The sequence below is a fragment of the Rhipicephalus microplus genome, chromosome X, assembly GCF_043290135.1.
Source record: "Rhipicephalus microplus isolate Deutch F79 chromosome X, USDA_Rmic, whole genome shotgun sequence".
NCBI classification, from domain to species: domain Eukaryota; kingdom Metazoa; phylum Arthropoda; class Arachnida; order Ixodida; family Ixodidae; genus Rhipicephalus; species Rhipicephalus microplus.
In genome coordinates, this window is record NC_134710.1 from 456,053,709 (window position 1) to 456,070,818 (window position 17,110).

General features: G+C 44.0%; 1 protein-coding gene across 4 annotated transcripts in view; it reads left to right on the forward strand.

Moving 5' to 3' along the window:
- Positions 1 to 17,110, forward strand: part of LOC142776646 (uncharacterized) — a 64,933-nt gene that overhangs the window by 14,131 nt on the left and 33,692 nt on the right. For 2 of the 4 annotated variants that reach the window (XM_075880640.1, XM_075880638.1), the window contains exons 4-6: positions 5,186 to 5,381; positions 6,663 to 6,727; positions 11,025 to 11,191. In XM_075880640.1, coding sequence (XP_075736755.1) covers positions 5,186 to 5,381; positions 6,663 to 6,727; positions 11,025 to 11,191 — 428 coding nt within the window. Of the gene's footprint in view, positions 1 to 5,185; positions 5,382 to 6,662; positions 6,728 to 11,024; positions 15,428 to 17,110 lie in introns of those variants that run through there. The other 2 variants (XM_075880637.1, XM_075880636.1) reach the window with 1 other exon arrangement.

Sequence of the window (17,110 nt, forward strand, 5' to 3'; positions counted from 1 at the left end):
CCCCACGGGAGCAATGGTTACTCTTTCTCAATAATGGTAGAAGCAGTAAAGGATAGTTTTTATTACTGCCATGGAAGTAACAGTTACTCTCTGCAAGTATACTCTTGATGATAGAACAGATCGTTTTTTTTCAACACTCCGAGGGAAGGGATGGTTACTCTATATAAATATAAACTGCCGCTCAACCACTCATAACTGAGTGGTTGAGCTGCAGTTATTGGTTCACCTTTTATTTGAGGAGGCATGCCAGCCATTGCACTGCGTTTGCTCCGGCAAGCAGCATTGCTTTGATGGCGTTCAGTCAGTGTTCATTCATCTCAGCGCAGATTGTGGAAGCCATGTGCCCGCACGGTGACTTGCGAAGGGCCAGGGCGACTGAGAATAATGTGCGGTCTTAATTTCTTGTTAACCCAGGCGAAAGGAACCAACCCCAACGTTGGCGACAAACTGGCAGAGAAAAAAAACATTGTTGTGATGACCCCTTCATTGCCTCACGGCACTTTCGGCGTGCGCATGTCTGCGTCTCTTCCAGGACCGAGCGTGGTAGTAAAAGCTCTCCCACCGGTTTAGCTGACGGCCAAACCGATTGCTGTTCGCGCGCCTAAGAGTCACCACAGAGACAAGGCGGCGTGGATTGGGAAACCATGCGATCACCAGCAACCTTTCATCACTGTCTGGATTGCATCTGGTAGCTCTCAAAATGAGGTGCTTGCGACACGCGAAAGCCTGTCCTTAATCGTTGTAAACGGTTCCCGGCATGCCCTGTGCTTTTTCCGCAGTAACATTTTCAAAGGAGCTCGTATGTGGTGCCACAGGAGGAGCGAGCGGTTCCACTTGAAGGACACAGGGGAGAGACCGCTTAATGTCCCGTCGGCAATCGGTGAAAGTGTTTGCAGCGATGTCTACATTATGGCCACAAATCGTAGCACGCGACTGATTAATTTCAGTTACATGTGCGTGCACAGAGCCCGCCATTAATTATATGGCAGTTGTTTAGTTTTATTTGAGTTGTATTTTCGTTCTGGTTTTTGAAGCGAAGGGCTTTAGCCCTCACACGTGCACAAAATTAGAATCCTTAAATACAGTCTTGATTTTCTTGAAATAGGAATTGCACTCCCCCTATCACAAGACAATCAGGCGATGATTCGCCGACAGTTTTGTAAAAACGGAGCATCAAAGAAATAAGAAGAAGCCTCAGTATTCTGCCAAGCGTTTTGAACTGGGCTTAATATGTGCGCACCAACACCTCTGGCAAATTCTGATGGTTTGCCCTACAGACGGTTCGTTTCCGATGTTTTTTCTTATAATTTATGTGTCTGTAACTATGTGATATAATCTTTGCAGTCGGGTTCCGATCCCGGCTGCAGCGGCTGCATTTCTGATGGAGGCGGAAATGTTGTAGGCCCATTTGCTCAGATTCGGGTGCACGTTGAAGAACCCCAGGTGGTCGAAATTTCCGGACTTCCCACTATGGCGTCTCTCATATTCATACGGTGGTTTTGGGACGTTAACCCCACATATCAATCAATCTTTGCAGTCTGTAAATGTAAGGTTTTTTTCAGCTTTACTAAAGTTTCTACAGTGTTCACTTCCTCTTCAAGTGACCTGCAAGTGAATCGCGGCCTATATTGCATAGTGCCACTACGTTACTTCCTCCCGCTTGTCTACTCCAACTCGGCTGGTGTGTCTCGGGCGCCAATTGAGGAGAGTTGGTATCCAACATCGACAGAATCTGAATTTTAGTGAAGCAGTCGGAAAGATCTGACTTGTGGTATTGAGTTGGAAGCAAAATTTGGGTGACACTACTGATGAAGAAAGTACAGATGAAACTGCCGATTTTAAATCAGTACCGTACCATCGGACACTGAACGAAAAGAAAACCATTTATTTGCACCTGCTTGATTGCTACAAGCAATATTGTAGAAAACTGCATATTGTAATACAAGAAACGAAAAAGCACTATTATCAGAATATTATCGATCGTGCTGGGTAAGACGCAAAAGAACAATGGTGTCTGAATAATTCTTTTCTTTATAAAACCATTAGTCCACCTTTAGCCTTCATTATTCATGATGGTTTGTTGGTGTCAAACGCTCTAGGCATTAGTAGTACCTTTAATGACTACTTTCTCTGTTCCGCCCAGTGTACATGACTGTCTCAAACAACTGCAATTTTCGTTTCGCCCGCGCGCCTCATCATCCAAGGAAGGGCGCTTTTGTGTTGGGAAGACGACTTCCGGTGACTAACGACATAGCAGCAGCGCCACCGTGTCTTCCCTACACCGCTACCGAAAGGAGAGACATTAGTTTGAGGAAAAAGAAATACCCTCGAGTGTGGACGGGACGTCCCAAAAGAGTTTTGACTCCTGCGAAATCGGTAGTTGACATGCAAAAAGAATGAAGTGCGGTCCTCGGTGTCGCGAGTCTCGCGTAGGCGACGTGCATGGAGTGGTTCGCGCGCCGTATTGAGATGGCTGCATTACCGCGCACCCGCGTCGTCTACTGAGCTGGTGAGATCTTCAGCGGAACGCGGTAAACTCCCCAACGTGTACGAAGAGCTGGCCTTATTTGCATGAAACTTTTTGTTGTGAATTTTTTCAACTGTCGTTTTATTATATACACCCAGCTTTTAAGTAGGTGTAGTTGTGTGCGCAGCGACGCACGTAGACGTTCAGAAGCCCGTGCATGATCATTGTTTTGTATTCAATTCCTTGTATCTATTTTTTATTTTCATCTTGTTGTAATTTAATAACGTTCCGTGTTGTGGTTACTTGTACCTTCTCTAGCGTTCCTTTGGAACATGTTTGTGTCAGTGTCTTTTCATTCGCGTAATAGTGCTTTTTCCTCAGTTATTTTCATAACTTCCTAGCCATTGCTTTTGTTTTATTTAAATGCTTGTTAGTGTCAGAGGAAATGTCTGTGTCTGCTCAATGAGTACGTCGGCCAGGCTTATACATCACCACAAATGCAACACCACACGGGTCGACCGACGTGCAAATAAAAGCCAGATGTGCCATTTAGAGGCCTTTCAGGCGTCGCAAGTCGAAGCGTAAAGTGGAAGCCTGCGAGTCGGCCGCACGCCGATGTTAGATCGGCGGGGTCTAACTCGAAGTGTTTGACATCTGGCTTTCCCGAAAAATTTTATGACCGCGGGGTGATGTCTGGGAGACGGACGTAACTCTGAGGGTGGTGTTTTAGCCGTCCTGCTATTGAATTGTTGGTCAGCAACTGCTGGTAGCAATGGACGACATGGAGTTCGACATGCTTGTTGAACAGGGCAAAGCGTTCAATTTTGTACGCAAGAAGTTATACTATTTGTCGAAAAAGCACAACAAAGACTTAAAGAGGAATGCTATGCCGAACGCCATAGACGCAGGCAACTGGTGGAATTTGTTAGGGAAGCGTAGAGTAAGGATTCCAGGCTCAAAAGAGAAAGAGCGCTTGGGACTGTGCGCGACGTGGTCGGGTCTCAGCTTAGCCGCTAGAACGCCCAGTAGCGTGACTGACCTTGGCCCGAACAAGCAGTCGTACCAGGATCATGTTCACCTATTGCGCCAGAAATTTCAAAGTAGACGGCGCATGCTTTAGACCTTTTATGCAAGGCACGAAAGGGGTAAGAGCCTGTATGTGCCAAACCACTGAAAGCCGGCCAAAATAACAGTACTGTTGTGGCGAACATCAGATTCGCCAGTGAATCTAACGAGTTAGCTGCTGGAAGTCCCATTGTGGCCACAAAGGCCTCTGAAGGCTTCAGTGACGGCGGCAAGGTGCTGTGCCCGGAGAGTGTTTTTGATACAGAAATGCCATCTGTAATTGATTTGGCATAGTTATCCTGTATGTGCGTCGCCATGACAGCTAACTGTTAAGTTCGCAATATCTTCGGCCCAGCAGGCGAAGACACCTGTACAGGCAGCGGGACACAGTCGTGTGCTGACGCACGCGTGAGGTGGGCAATGTTGGAACACGTACGTCTTCCACGTGCGCGCGGCGCAGCCCTGAGAAAGACGCTTGCATTGATAAGCATTCAGTCGAGTTTCCGGCAAGTCACGTTGTCCGCAAGTTGAAGAAAAATCACGCTGTATAGGCTGCGTTCAGTGAGTTTACGAGCGCGCGTGCGCCGCCTTTCGCCACGCTGCTTAAACGACGGGGCGGCATGGCGTGCAGCGGTGGAAACGCCAATGGCGGTTCCATTTTTCAATCAAGTCAAATTCCATTTGCAATCAAGTCAAATAGGAAAACGGCCATTTTCTGCAAAAATATTGTTGCCGCTTTGGCATATCTGAATAGTTACAGAAGGTACTATTTACCAAGTCATAAAATCTAAGCAGTTGCGGCGGCGAAACAAACTTTGAGGCAGTGCGGCCGTCATGCTTCCAGAATCTAGCAACATGAGCGAGCATTGTTGTATGAACAATGCATTTACTTGACTTCGTAAGTGTGCGTACTGCACATGTGCTATTTTCACGCATAGCGTAAGTCTAGCAAATATCGAAGTCGTTTTATAGTCGCTGCCAGTTGTGCTGCTCGCATCAGTCGGTTTTCCGGCGAAGTAGCAGAAATTTCGCCACTCTGTAGTAATTTCAAGAAACTACAGTCTGAAAAAAGTATAGGTTTGGTTTATGAAACAAGCCAATATGTTTGCAAATTATCTAGCTATTACTATCCTATTAAAGCTACGCAAATACCTTGTTGTTTAACTGCTTGCTGCTCTTTCTTTCTGTAAAAGTGCGCACAACAATCATTGTACGCTGACTAGCCTCATTTTTTTCTCTTTTTCACCCATAGGTAAATTTTCTTTGGTTCTGGGCTTCAAGTTTTCTTTTTTTCTTTACTAGCGCCTCCTGTCTTAATGCCTGTTTTCAGTGAGGCTGACAGTTCTCCTTAGATCCCAGTGATGCAGCAAGGGTATGATTAAAGCACTTCGTGAATGGTGAGAAGAGCAACATTTGCCATGCACCAAGGCTACAACTACCCTACCATTTTTCCAGATATCTACAAGTCTTGTTTTGTCGATGCATAACAAACATTGTCAAGATAATAAATGTCATTTCCGACAAATTGGTGCTGCTGTGCAATTTTATTTACCAACAGGCATGGTATGAGAGAGAGGAAGGCCTGCCAAAGGCTTTGTAATATTGCACGAAATACGTGTGCTTAAATTCACATTTAATGCAATTCATTTTTAGATGGAACATAAGGGCATCTGCTGCAAGACCGGCAACGCCTAAGGACCCAACGACTGACATTGATTTCGGTGACAGCAAGGACACTGCCCTCAGTACGACCTCCAGTACTTCCAGCGCTACGTCCAGTGCTTGTATAACTAGCTTGGACCTGCTCTGCGTTGCCGCTGCATTGGTGCACGAGCAAACTGCATACCAGGTATAGCATTATGATGTTCCTTTTTTTATTTACACTAATTGATAGCTGTGCAATGTGTGTGGTAATTGCATTCACCATACTTGTTAATGACAATGTTGAAATATACTGCAGCAGGGGGACAATGACAGTATTTCATTATGATAGTAGCCTTCAGTGTGCCCGGGGCTGTAGCTGTATCAGATGCTGAAAGTGACATTTATGGTTGTTGAATGTATGATCGAATGCTGAAAATAATATTCATTGTTGTTGAAACGTAGTGATGATTGCCAAAAATGTACTTATTGTTATTGAAGTGTATGTATGATAAGAAATACCTGAAAATTGATTATTTATTGCATGCAACTAGAGGTGTAACCAATATAGCAAGTCTTTCTACCCATAAACAAGATTTTTTTGTTCAGTGGTAGCAGCAGGACTGCTTGTCATGTGTGCACTAATGAAGGCGTGAATAAAAACCCATATTACGACATCTCAGAAAAACTGACTTCAGCCCCAACACCAAGGTTGATCACATCTTTGCATCTGGTTTAAAAGTGCTTCGAGATTTATCCATTATGTTAACCTTGTACTGTTATTTTGCATCGCGCAATAACGGTGTTTCTCGAACTGCTGTTCCATCTCACATCACTGAGAATAACAGAATCAAAAGATGCTCTTAGGTGGAAGGCATAACATTGCATCTGTCATAAATGATACTTTTAAGTCTCACAGTCACGTAAAAGCACGAGCATGATGCTGATGCTTCTGATGGAAAAGAAAAAAAAATAGCACGTGTTCCTACACGTTTTCCTGTTGAAAATCTGGCAGTTGATAAAGCATTTTATAGCACATTCAAAGTTTCATTCATTCAAAGCGAAAAAGGTTGTACTAAAACACTGCAGACATTCAAAAAAGCCACCAGTTAGGTGATAGAAAAACACTAAAAAGTTTGCTACTTTTAAAGTTCACCATGATCAGTTCTCTCAAATTTTATGGTAACACAAATAGTAGCTGGATTTCGAGACATTGTTTTGAGGCTGCAAGTTGTTCTTTCATAATTACCAATCATGACTTGCTTAAACATTTATACCCAGAATGCAATATGCGGTGTGTTGACCTTTTTGTTGTAAATGATCTTCCACTGCGGTAAGTAAATTTTCGCTGATTTAATAGGTCAGGAAAAAAATCATAAAGAGGACTAGAATTTGGGATTTTCTGTATATACTGAACAATCCCGCTTTCTATAGTTTTTACATGGATTATTATTACTGAATTCATGATATGTTTTTCTTGGTTGTGCAGGCCTGCCAGACTGAAGATGCTGACAGCGGTGGACGTTTGTTGGGGTTTCTGTGCTGCATGGACGGGTATGATAAAATAACGCAGCTCTACCACACTGTTTGCGATGCAGGAGTTCAGTGCAGCCCTTAAACAACCTTACGCCACAGCGAGCCAAGCAATCGATCTTCGTCTTTCGATGGCTACGAAAGCATTAAGTCATGTTCTAATGCCATGAGAGATCTCTGTGGTGGTACTTTAGAAATGTATGCTGTTTTATTTGCGCTTCTGCCTGTGGCTGCTGATCGCTCGTGTGATGTATTGATGCATGACAGACTATTGTTTTTATAAAGAAGCCAAATTTAGGAATTTCCTACTCATCACTTGCCGCAGTAATTTACGTGGACAGAATGACTGCTGCTAGTCATTTTAATAGCGTGTTTTGGACACTGGCTACAGCAACTGAAAAGTGGATATTAATTTCAGCCAGACACATCATAAGGTCTCTGTCACCCGATTGCTTCAACATACACTACACCAACTGGGCCATGATTATCGATTGCACATAGGCTCCGACAGCGCAGCTAGCTTCTGTAACAGAGCAGAGGGCACTTTATTCAAACTAAAAGGGTGGCTACCCGCTGAAATTTCTTGTAGCAATCACACCAAGTGGAGCTGTGTGTTTCCATTATAAGGTATATGATTGACGGTCTTGCGATGCTTTCGTAACCGCAAATTCTCACTTCCTGAATAAAATAAAACCAGGCGACATGATCATGTCTGATAAGGAATTTTGTGACATTACTGCTGATCTCGGGAAGGCAGTGGCTATACTTGTTGTGCCTCCTTTCCTCAGAGGCCAAGGCCAGTTCACTGAGGCTGAACTTCAACAGACTTATAATATTTCGAGGGTACGAATTTATGCGGAGCGCATGATCCAGCGGGTCAACATGTGCAATGTATTAAATACACGAGCACCGACTGAACTAATTCCTGCCATGTTTGATGTTTTTATATGTGCGCTGTACTGGAAAATATGCAGCCTCCAATAATAAAGGTGCCAACTGCTGCAGAAGCTTGAGTCAGCTGAATTTTAGCGTTTAGGTTGACTTCATTTCACGTGTTATATATGAACTTAACTATGTCATTTATTGCCACACTTGGGACACTATTGCGAGCATCTGTATTGCTAAAATATATAATTTACAAGAAAAAGATGGTATGAAAAAAAATGCTTGTCATTTGATAATTTGAAAGTATGTTCTTTTTTTGATGCAACACCTATTGTAGCTGCTATAAATGCTTGCACTGCGGAACCTCAACAAAGCCTTTCAAAAAGTTGGCCACATTTTTGTACTAGCATTATGTGTTAACCACAAACTAATCAAGCAAGACTACAAGTTTTGTGGAACATATGACATCACAGGCCGAGATATACAATGTTTGGAATACACGTGTGCCCAATGATTTGATTCCTGTTTTGTGTGAAGTTTTTGATGTTTGTGTACTGGCTAACAAGTAGCATCTAATAATAAGAGAGCAACAATGCCATTCAAACAAGTCAGCTGAAATTGAATATTTCAATATTTTTTCAAGCGTTAAATATAAATTAACAACTCTGTCATTCATTTATCACTTATTGGGACGTATCGCATGAATCCGTATTGATAAAAATCTGTCGAATTCTGTAATGTTTTACAATTCGTAGTCTAAAAGTATGTTCTTTCTTTCATGCACCACGTACTTTAGCAGCTACTCATGCGTGGACTGTGGAACCTCATTAAAGTACTTTTATTTGTAGATGAAATTCTTTTGCTGGCTCAAGCTTTTAAGCAAGTACAAATGAAGGTGTGGAAATGGTGTGGCTCAGAAATTCTTTTCTGAGTTTTTTTCGCAGTGCTGTAGTATGAATTAGCCATATCATGCGTGCATGATTATGATTTAACTATAGTTTTTAGATGAGTGGCTGTAAGCTTGACAAGCATTTCTCCTGTTCCTACGCTGTGTATGGCTGTTTGGTATACATATGCTTAAAATTATGAAATTATCTCGTGAAGTGTATGTATTGCTAATGTGCAAGTCCGGGTTATTCTGTGTACATTGTTTTGTCAATTCTTAAAGTGTTCTCTAGCCACAAAAAGCTGCCATTTAAGGAAATGATCATTAGGCGTGCAGCAAGCAATTTGTGGCATGCCTATGAGTACTATGTTCAGCTTGCAGTCTGCCAGAAAGAAAACAAAGAGCAAGAAAGTAACAATGTTGACTGATAGACTTGACAATAGCCAAAACACATGAGTGAACGATATGTGGGGCCCGTAGTACTTCTCCCATTCCTTCCTCACTTAGTGCAATGACATTCTGTTCGAGACTAATATTGCTTGACTGTTTTCTATATTTCTGATACGCTTATTCATACAGCCTTTCAAGAAGTCAAAATAAAAACTCGCAGGAAAAAGCATGACTAGCCCTCACTTACCATAGTGTTTAAAACAGTGTCAGACACAGTGCAATTGATTAGTACCTTAACTTAAGAACAGGAAAAATTCCGTCTTGCAGATGCATAGCCCTCTAATTCTTTCACCTAAATTCGCGAGCGCTGACTGCATTGTCTAAACGGCCTTTAACGGAGCACAGGGGCAACAAGAACAAGAACACGTGCTCGTCTGCGATGAAGACTCCTGTGGTTGACTATTTTCCGAATGGCATAACATCGGACGCCTGGTACAGGCGCTTCCAGACTGTGGTCGATGGTCGCGCATGAGGTTAAAAAGATGGGAATCTGTACACAATTGACACTAGAGGTAGACTTTTAAAAATGGTATGCTGTACTTCCAGAACCTACGTTAAGAACGATGATGAGGTCATGCAGTAAGCTTTTGCGACTGGAAGCGCATCGCATGTATTGTAATAAACATCTTGAAAGAAACAAGATATTATGGCACTATATAAAAAATACAAAAATAGGAAGGTAGGAGCACTCCCTAATTTCATATATAATTTAGCAATGTCAATGAGCTTGCCATTTGGACACTCCTGGCAGCAAGTGGGCAAAATAGAAAGTTTCAAGTGCGCGAACTGCTTCAGAGAGAAAGCAGTCATCCCTCTGCACACACACACAATAATGTTGTGCTTCTCAGTATATATAAAAAAGCACTCTTCGAGATTGCATATGAACATTAGTAGCTGTGCCTGTGTGTAGTATCTGTAATCTTTCTGAGCTGCTTCCACTGCACATTGAGCAATATTTTGTACCCTTCAATAGGTAGAACAATAAGTTTGGCCTATTAAGACTGAAAATGCATAGATCCAGCCTGCAACAGACTCTCATCGGCAGCCCTCCCGGCGTGGTCCGCATCCTGCTAGAACGCAAGAGGAATCAGTGTGTGCTGCAAGAAACGCACATCAGCGTCGCTGAAACACGCAGCCTGCGTCGTCTGCTGTGGTGCCCTAACAAAGGCGGAAGACTGAAGTTCAAGTCCGCGGCGCTAGGGGTGCCCTTTTTCGAAAAGGGTCTATTCAGCGGGACTCACGGTTAAAATTTAACTTACATAGTCAAGAACTACAGCGGAAAACTTCTTATGGTATTTAAGTACTATTAAAATCTAGATAATAATTTAATTTCACATCTTTCATGAGTCTATATTATGCATTCGTTCACACTCATCATAACTATTGCTTTGATTTGTGGGGCCGAACATATCGTTGTCATCTTTCTTCTCTCCAGCATGTAAAAAATTAAGCCATTTGCATTATCACCTGTAGCTGCCGACACTACAAATATTTAGATTTTTGCAGGGATCTATATTGACAACCAGAACACATTCGCTTATCAAGTAGATAGGGCCTCCAGCCTTCTAAAAGTTGTTCTCCTTTCCGGCCTTTTCAATTCTAAAATTACCTGTTTCTCGTCACATAACAGTTTTTTTACTTCCGAAGGTGTGATCTATGGTTATCAAAGACTAGCTTTTTTGTAATCAAACTCTGTAACTTATTGCCATATAATATTAGGTGTCCATTTTCTGTTTTGCATTCACGCACCAGCTTAGAAACTTAAAGTTTAATAAATAGCATTCTGTATTCAATGTATATTCAGGTCATTGTGATTAGTGTCTCCATTTAATCTACTACAGTGCCTTTTCCCCATATATTTGTGTTTTAAGTTACATACCTCTAAGAGTCACCTTTGTTTAGATTGATATACGCTTTACTATGAATATTATGCTGCATCCGTTTTGCTACGAAGTAGTTTTTTTTTTTCAAAACAGTAATAAGGTCCCCCTACAGTGTTTACACTATAGATCCTTTTCCTGTAATATATGTCTGTATTCTGTATATGTTTGGAATACTGGATAAACTTCAAACCTAATGAATGGTAAAAATTTGCAGTTGCGGCAGCTTGATGCTTTCGATAGCCTTGTCTTTCCGGAAGACAGCGAGGAGTGACTGCTTCAAGGTAGCCCCCTACGAATCACCACCAGCGGCCCACTACCCCACCCGTCATCGAACATGGTCGAACCACGTTCGTCGAAAACGGAAGACAGCAATAGAAGACAGTGAGTTACTTCGGCGTCATTTTTTTCACTCCAGTGTTCATGATTGTTCCAAGGAAAACGTCAATTGTTAAGGCATGAATAGGTCGCTATGCCACTTGGCCGTATTAATGGGAAGGTTCGATAACGCAGAGATAATGCGCGATTGGCCCGCGTAGATAAAGAAGCTGAATCTCAAGTTGGCAGAAGAGCGAAGCAAAATGAAGTAGAGCAAGACTTGGCATCACTTCGCATTCTACTTTTTGCAACATGTCCGTTTTTTACGCCTTTGGTCCTCGATGTAGCGTTAATGCGTCATTTCCTATGGCATGAATATGTCGCTATGCCACTTGGCCGTAATTAATAGAAAAGGTCGATGACGCAGAGTTAATGCGTGATTAGCTGACATGGATGAAGAAGCTGAATCTCAGTTGGCAGAAGAGCGACGCAGAACGAAGTAGAGCAAGAGTTGGCATCGCATATCATGGTAGCATCCTACTTTTTTCCACTTGTCCGCTTTTCACCACTGTGGTTTTCGATGTAGCGTTAATGCTTCATTGGTCCACATGGGGAAGCGAGTTTATTCTCGAGTTCACAGAACATCTCTACAAGGTGATCAAAGCGTAGCTAAAGTGGGCAAAAGCGAATGGCACCAGACTTTTGCACCAGGGTTGGAAGGCCGAAGAAGAGGTGCTAGGAGTGGGGTCTTTGCCAAATATGCCGCGAGTAAGCAGTATCAAAGTGATAGCTGAAAGTGAACCGCACATGGATATCACTAGTAAAATTAATGTGCTTTTGGTAGAACATTCCGGGCCATTTGGCGTACACTATAAAAAATGAGGACCCTCCTTTCTCGGAGAATGCTGAAGGTGTAGCGGCGCCGAGCAATTCCGTGAGCAAGAATACCACTATCTCTTTAAGACGTAGCCTCTTTACGGAAGTCATCCTTCAGCAAAGTTACCACAGAACCTGTTACTCTATTAAGACCACAGATATTATTTCGTGACCAACATATGACTATTTCCTTTAGGTATTGTATACGTTATTGCAACTAATACAAAAATGTTTGTATCGTTCCACACAACAGTCTGCTGTATTGTTCCGCACAACAGTCTGTTGTATTGTTCCACACAACAGTGCGCCGCACCAAGGCTGGGCAATGCAGCCTCCTTGCAAAATATAGCAATGGAGGATTTCATTTATGTTCGGCGTGCCTGTGAATGTGAGTTATTTGTGTTGTTTGACGGAGAGTTTTGTTGGCTGAACACACTGTTAATTTAGGTTCTGGGCACACCTTCAACTGCAAGTGAACCCACAGGTCGTAGAATGATTACAACCTACTATATGTTTTGCACAGGTAGCGTGATTTTGTGGAAATAATGCAGTAATTCATGGCTAGCTCCCTGAAGTACCTGTGTGTTATGCACACAACACCAAGTTTAACCAAATTGAAGTTATAAACCTCTGCTCTAGGCTCGTCTCACTTTTTAGGGAGTTTGGATGGTTTCAAAATTTCGCAGCTGCCTTTCTATCTCTTTTATGTACTTCTGCCAGCCACTTAGCTCCCTTTCTTCTAATCTTTTCATTGATCAGAAGGAATAAGAAATGCATCCCTTCTACAGCTTAGAAAGGTTTCCCATTTTCTTTCAACATCATCTGTTGGTTCATCCCGCTGCTTAACATGTCTGTGTTCCCTAGAGGCTCACCTCACGTTTTGCTATGGCTCTCTTGACTTTCTCATCCCACTAACATTTAGGTTTCTGTCTTCTTTTCCGGGTTGACTTGTCACGCGTCTTAGCAAGCTCTAGCTCAAACAGTCTAATTAAGTTCGTGCATGTCCACATTGTTTCAATATACTCCGTGATTACTTTCCCAATTTCTTAGTGGCTATTTCAATCTGCCTTTCTGGATAAACATTTTCCTGTAGTTGCTCATCTTGTCTCCTTCCCACTTTCACTGCTCTTCCAAAACTTACCTTGATACGTTTGTGATCACTACCAAGACTTCTGGAGCCACCTTCATCTCTGTACATTCCACTGAGCTTATCATATATCCTATGGGACATCATTGCATAATCTATCGTCGACTGCATCCTTCCTACCTCCCATGTAATTTGCCCATCACACTTCTCGGTACTGTTGCAAATGATCAAATCAAGTCTTTCACACATATCCATAATCATTTTGCCTGTAGGGTTGGTATACCCATCTATATCTTCCATGTGCGCATTCATATCTCCTAGTATAATTATTTCGCACTCTCTTCCTAACTCCTGAGTGTCCTTTGATATGCAGTCTACCATTGCCTGGTTTTCCTCTCTGGCCTTTTCTCCCGTCCAAAAGTACACGAAACCAAGGAGTGTCATTTGACCAGCCACTTTCCTTTTTAGCCTTAAATTTTCCTTGCACTCCTGCTTGACCCTTGGCCAGTCTCTACTTTTACGAATGAATGCCCCAATACCACCCCCCTTTCTGCTGCCTTCTGTTCTATTAAAATGTTCCCAGGCGTAGTCCGGATTGTTCGGAGGTTGTTCCGTGTCCCTGATGTGTATATAAAAAACTGTATACCATCGGCCTCTCTTCCCTAAGCTGTTCTCCTATCTCTTCCCACTTCAGCCTGTTTCTACCGCCCTGCGTGTCAATATACCCTATGTATGAATTGGCTCGGTGCTCGTGGCTACGTCTATTTCTGCCCTAGAATCTACCTATCTTAGATACTGGTGACACTTTGGAACTGTATCTGTCCATAACACCTGTCAATGAGTCTCCCTGGCTGTTTTCCTCGTTACTAGCTATCCTGCACCGCGAAGGGCCCGTTTGCCCCCCCAAAGAAGCTACTGCGTGTCTTGCAAGTCGCCAACCCACCTCATGACCTAGCCACTCATCGAAGTGAATTCTGTCTCGTTGAAAACCACCCCACCTATGCACCTCTCTGTTTATTTCCACCACCTCAAAGCCTTTCTCTCGAATATTCCGAAATATCTCTTGGTTGGCGTTGACGACCGCTCTTTGCAGGTTGATATCACGCACCGGTACCTCCGGTATCGTGCATATCACTACCTGTATGACCTCCGAAGCGTCAATGTGCATCCTGCCGGGAACTTTTTCCTGACATTGAGTCTTCTCCGTCGCACAACCTCGCTGTTACCTCGTGTTCATGGACTGGGGCCCAGTACGTGAAGAAACACACCGAAAGATTGTAATCGTTCCACCCGTGCGTTTACCGCTTCCTGCTTCCATCAGCCCAGATACAATGCGCCCCTTCGAAAGCAAACCGAACCTCTCTCGCAATTCTCTCGGATCTTCTGCCGGCTGTCTCAACTTTACGACAAGCAGCGCATCAATATGCTGAGTTTGCCAGGAGGGCGATTACATGGAATGTCTTGTCGCTTTGCTAATTTCTCGGGCAACATGGGCTTGCTGCACGTCTCCTGTCTGGAACATTGGCTGAACACCCAGAACATGAACGACTGCGAGGTCTGTAACCACCGCTTTCCAACCGTGGCCCAAGCCATTGGCATACATCATTTCTTTTACTAGGCTCTGCACGCTGGCTCTCTATGGGTTGTGCTTTGAGACCTGCTCTGCTTCACTGTCATAACACCATTGACCGCCCTCTTCTGCTTCTATTTTGGCCATATCACCTCAAAACAAACGCTGGAAGGACGCATCATGAGGGTCATCAGCGTGGTCACTCTAGCTAACCTTTTTCCTACCGCCTAATTGTTCTCGTTCTCTTTCATAGTGCGCTGCCGTTACCGGGCTTTCGCTCTATGGCAGACACACAATGCGATGTACAAAATCTGGGTACAGCGCAGCACGGTGCCGAACTATGGACAACACAGGACGCTGGATGGACAGCAGGCGAGGTCACTGAATATGCTGGACGTGGCTTTAAGGGTAACAGAGACCAAGCGCACAATGCAGATGAATGTATGACTCGGCTAGCGTCTGCCATTGGAACATCCCCCGAACTATTTGCCTGGGAGTCCACCTTCTGCACCTAAGCATTCGATATTCGCAAGCTTCTCATATATTTGCCCCGCCGCGGTGGTCTAGTGGCTAAGGTACTCGGCTGCTGACCCGCAGGTCGCGGGTTCGATTCCCGGCTGCGGCGGCTGCATTTCCGATGGAGGCGGAAATGTTGCAGGCCCGTGTGCTCAGATTTGGGCGCACGTTAAAGAACCCCAGGTGGTCGAAATTTCCGGAGCCCTCCACTACGGCGTCTCTCATAATCATATGGTGGTTTTGGGACGTTAAACCCCACAAATCGAATCGAAGCTTCTCATATTGGTAGCAAATGGGTCTTAATGAGCCGTGACCATATGTGTGTTTGAGCTTCTAGGTGATAAATAACTGTAAGTGAGCTACTTTATTGTGAAAATTTCCAGCTGTTACGTGCCGTATTTCATGATGTTTTCATTCCCTTCCTCTAATCAAATAAATGTTTATATGTGTTTTAAAATCTCAGTATCACCTCATCTTTCCATAGCTTTTGCATTGTGGAGGAAGCACTTTGGTGAGGCGTTTTATTTGACACCAGTACTTCTTCGCAAACTTGTTCACGTGTTACTTAGAGGTAAAATGCTTCGTGTTTGAGCAGTGTAGCCGCATTTGTTGCGAACAGTGTGAGCGCTAACGCGTTAACAGTGCCAGCGTTAACGGGACTGCGCTCTTTTTTTTCAGGAACTCAATAACGTTCTCATCTCTATTTCGGAACTGTAACGGGTACTTGAGTTTGTGGTCAACAGTAATGGCAATACCAGTTTTGCGTTGTTTTATATCAGTAACTTAGTAACTTGCTCATTGCTGTTTTGGAACGGTAACGGGTACTTTACTTGTGTTACTCTTTTTCGGTAACGTGAGGAGTAGTTATATTTATTTCAATGAACACAAAGTTCTAGATGCGAAGCAGCACATGGTGGAGTACAAAGCGGTGGTTTGCGTGGTGAACACCCTTAAGGCACCTGCGCCATTTTTCCGCCCTCTCCTCATGCTCACGTGAGGGGAGGCGGGAGTATACGCGCACGCACAGTAGAAGAGCAGACGATAGTGAATGCCCTCCCCTCGCGTGAGCGCCAGGCGTTGGGAGGATGTAGCAGAGCGCTGCCTCCGCATTCTTTGTTCTCTCCCGTTGCTTTCAGCGCCACTACTGTTACACTGTTCTAGAAGAGGGTAATGGGATCAACAGCTGGATTGCCCCACGCACTGAAGTGAGGCGGCGAGTGCCAACGGAACTCGGATGTGTGTGGGGCCGCTTTTTTTGCGTAGGCTGGCTGGCGTGGCTGCCACTTGGGCTCTTCGATTTTCCATTTCTGGCTACCCGCGGGCTTCCACAGCCAGCCAGAGCATGCTCATTTTTCTGCCGCGGCGCACTTCCGGTTGGCATTCGTTTTATCTCGAGTTCAATGGTTCTGGTGACAGGCGGGGAGCCCGAGTGTCGCCAGCCACTTCCAGGACAATTTATTCGTGGAAGCTCTCTGGAAGGTTTTGGGTAAGTTTTGAGCTAGAACACGCCCGAAAGATACGGTACGCTCTCGGCGCCATCTTTGTGAAGACTCGATGGATTGCAGTGTGGGAGCTTGAGGACTTCGCCTTCGCTAGTCACCACGCATAGCGTAATCTTCTAAAGCCTGTCCCGCCTTGCGAGATGAGGCCATTACGAGTGGTGGCGAATCCTTGAAACTACTGTTCATCGATTTTGTTATATTTCCCGGGAAGCTTCCTCCTGTGAAAAACACGGCGAATCCTGCTGACTGCGTCGTGCAATGCCTGAAAAGTTCTATACTACACGTTCGTACGTACACAAAGATACAACTTTGGAGTGATTGTTCTTGTTTCGTAGTAGTACAGACCACGGAAGTCATTTGTGGAGCCATGCCTGCTCTCTGTGAACTTAGCGAAGAAGATTATGGTCGTACTAGCTCGCTATGTGGTATGTTTG